This window comes from Vicia villosa, linkage group LG4 (assembly GCF_029867415.1).
Source record: "Vicia villosa cultivar HV-30 ecotype Madison, WI linkage group LG4, Vvil1.0, whole genome shotgun sequence".
Lineage (NCBI taxonomy): Eukaryota > Viridiplantae > Streptophyta > Magnoliopsida > Fabales > Fabaceae > Vicia > Vicia villosa.
Window position 1 is genome coordinate 149,691,334 of NC_081183.1, and position 2,365 is coordinate 149,693,698.

Genomic DNA, 2,365 nt, shown 5'->3' on the forward strand with positions numbered 1-2,365 from the left:
AATACACTCTTTAAATCCCAAATCAAAATAATACAAAAAACCAAAAAATCATTCAAACCAAAAAAGACCGAAATCATATGATGTCATCATTGTCATGTGTTGCACAACATTAATCTACACAAAGGGGACAATCACAAGGGCTGCGTGCTCCTCTAACCTTATTTTATTCATCTAGAAAGTCAGAAACATGCTAAACCTCATCTCATTCGTCACTTGGTCATAATGTAGAAAATTAAAACAACAAAACAAACCCTTATTCCCCAACCTAGTAAGTCACAAATTAATGTTGGACTTGAATTACTCATAGAACCCTCTAGACAATCTTAAATAATTCCCTCTTTAAATATTTGAACCCCCAATCCCTTTCTCCATCCATTTTCATTCAACCAAACCCTCTCTTCTATTCCCTCTTCCAAAACATCCTTAAAAAAACATCCTTAAAAAACATCCTTAAACATGGGCACTCTAGTAGGCCATGTTGCTCCTGGTTTTGGTTTCTTGATAATAGGCCTATGGCACCTTTTCAACCATACCAAACTCCATCTTCAAAATCCAAAAACCTACATTTCTTCACCATGGTTCCCAACCTCAAAACTCAAATACCTCGAACTCTTCCTCATCATGGTAGCCACAATATCTTCAATCTCCATGGAGCTTTTCATCGGTCCCGACCGACACCAACCCTTCGACCCCGACGGAACAATCCCTTCAAACCATCTCCACAACTTCGAACACGCTTCAATCTCCATGACATTCTTCGTCTACGCCGTATTCGCTATCATCCTCGATAAACTCGAAACCAAATCAAAATCTTCCTTAACTCAACTCCTAGCTTCCATAGCTTTTTTCCAACAATTTCTTCTCTTTCATCTCCATTCATCCGATCACATGGGACCGGAAGGACAATATCATCTTCTCTTACAAGCTCTTATCTTTGTGTCCTTTTCAACCACTCTTTTCGGAATCTCCATGCAAAAAAGCTTCTTGGTTAGCTTCGTGAGATCCTTGAGTATATTTTTCCAAGGCTTGTGGCTTATGATTATGGGATTCATGCTTTGGACACCAAGTTTGATTTCAAAAGGATGTTTTATGAATCTTGAAGAAGGTCATAGAGTTGTGAGATGTTCTGATGATGAATCGCTTCATCGTGCTATTGCACTTGTTAATATTATGTTTAGTTGGTTTTTAATCCTTGTCACCATTTTTGGTGTTTCTTTCTATTTGATTTGTACTAAATTCTTCGATGAAAATAAGGTAAGGTATTTCACGTTGGGGAATATTGAAGAAGAAGGAGAAGAATTTGAAAAGTTTAATGATGACGTGGAAAATCAAAAGGGAAGCTTAGTTGGCAACCAAAAGAGCTTTATTCATGTGGGGAAAAAAACTTTTTCACCTGTTGATATTGAAAGGTAGAAGTACAAAGAGTGGAGACAAAATTATAAGAAGCTTCTTGGAAATTATTATTATTAGGGGGTGCATGCATGGTGTTTCAATTGTGATTAATTTTATTTGTTTATTATGAAAGTTAATTTGTGATTAGTTGTTAGATTAGGAGTGTGATGTGTGCATGTATTTGGATGTTATTCAAGGATTATGAGTGTTTAACGTTTTGTGAATATAAGAAAGAAATTTCCTTATTAACGTATTATTTGGTTTTTTGATTTTTTTTTCCAATCACGTTATCCTATCCTATCAGTTTTGTTTTGGAAAGAAACTTAATAAAGGTATAACCATGGTTTTAGTTTATTCACATATACTACGTTTTTGCAAGTGTTGTGATTTGTGTGACTTTCTATTATTAGCTAACTCATATGTTATATGTTACTTTTTAAACAAGTTATACATTTAAAAAGGTTAGACAAACCCATTTAATATTATCCAACTTATACTCTATCTGTCCCAAATTAGTATTTTGGATATTTCACACGTTTAAGAAAAGACAATTAATTTTATATGGAAAATAGAAATTATATATAAATTTACATTAGTTTTTTTCATTAATTATGGGGAAAAGAAAAATTATGAGAATCGAAAGAAGTCGGTCCTCCTTTGTATCAAAAAAAAAAAAAAAAGTAACATAGAGAATATATTTGGAAAAAAAAAGTCTTTAAAGTTGTATTGAAATTGTAACATACAATTTTTTTAATAAATTAACTTATAATTTGGGACAGATGAAGGAGTATATTATAAGTCATTTTTAAACAAGAGAGTTTTTACGGAACAATGCTCATGCGCGGTTTAAATAGATTTTTAGATAAAAACTCATTATAAAATTAATTATAATTAATTGTGTGATTTTTGATGATTATTTAAAAAATTTGATTAAATCCAATCTATTTTTACTTGTTTAATTTAGATTGTTTTT

General features: G+C 32.1%; 1 protein-coding gene across 1 annotated transcript; it reads left to right on the forward strand.

The window, feature by feature from the left end:
* Nucleotides 1-318: 318 nt before the first annotated feature.
* Nucleotides 319-1,645, forward strand: LOC131599924 (uncharacterized). The gene has a single exon (XM_058872163.1). The coding sequence runs from the start codon at nt 457-459 to the stop codon at nt 1,411-1,413; it is 957 nt and encodes a 318-aa protein (XP_058728146.1). The 5' UTR covers nt 319-456; the 3' UTR covers nt 1,414-1,645.
* Nucleotides 1,646-2,365: the final 720 nt, after the last annotated feature.

Excerpts from the sequence above, each read along its gene's own strand:
- LOC131599924 (XM_058872163.1), top strand. The coding sequence starts at position 457 with ATGGGCACTCTAGTAGGCCATGTTGCTCCTGGTTTTGGTTTCTTGATA.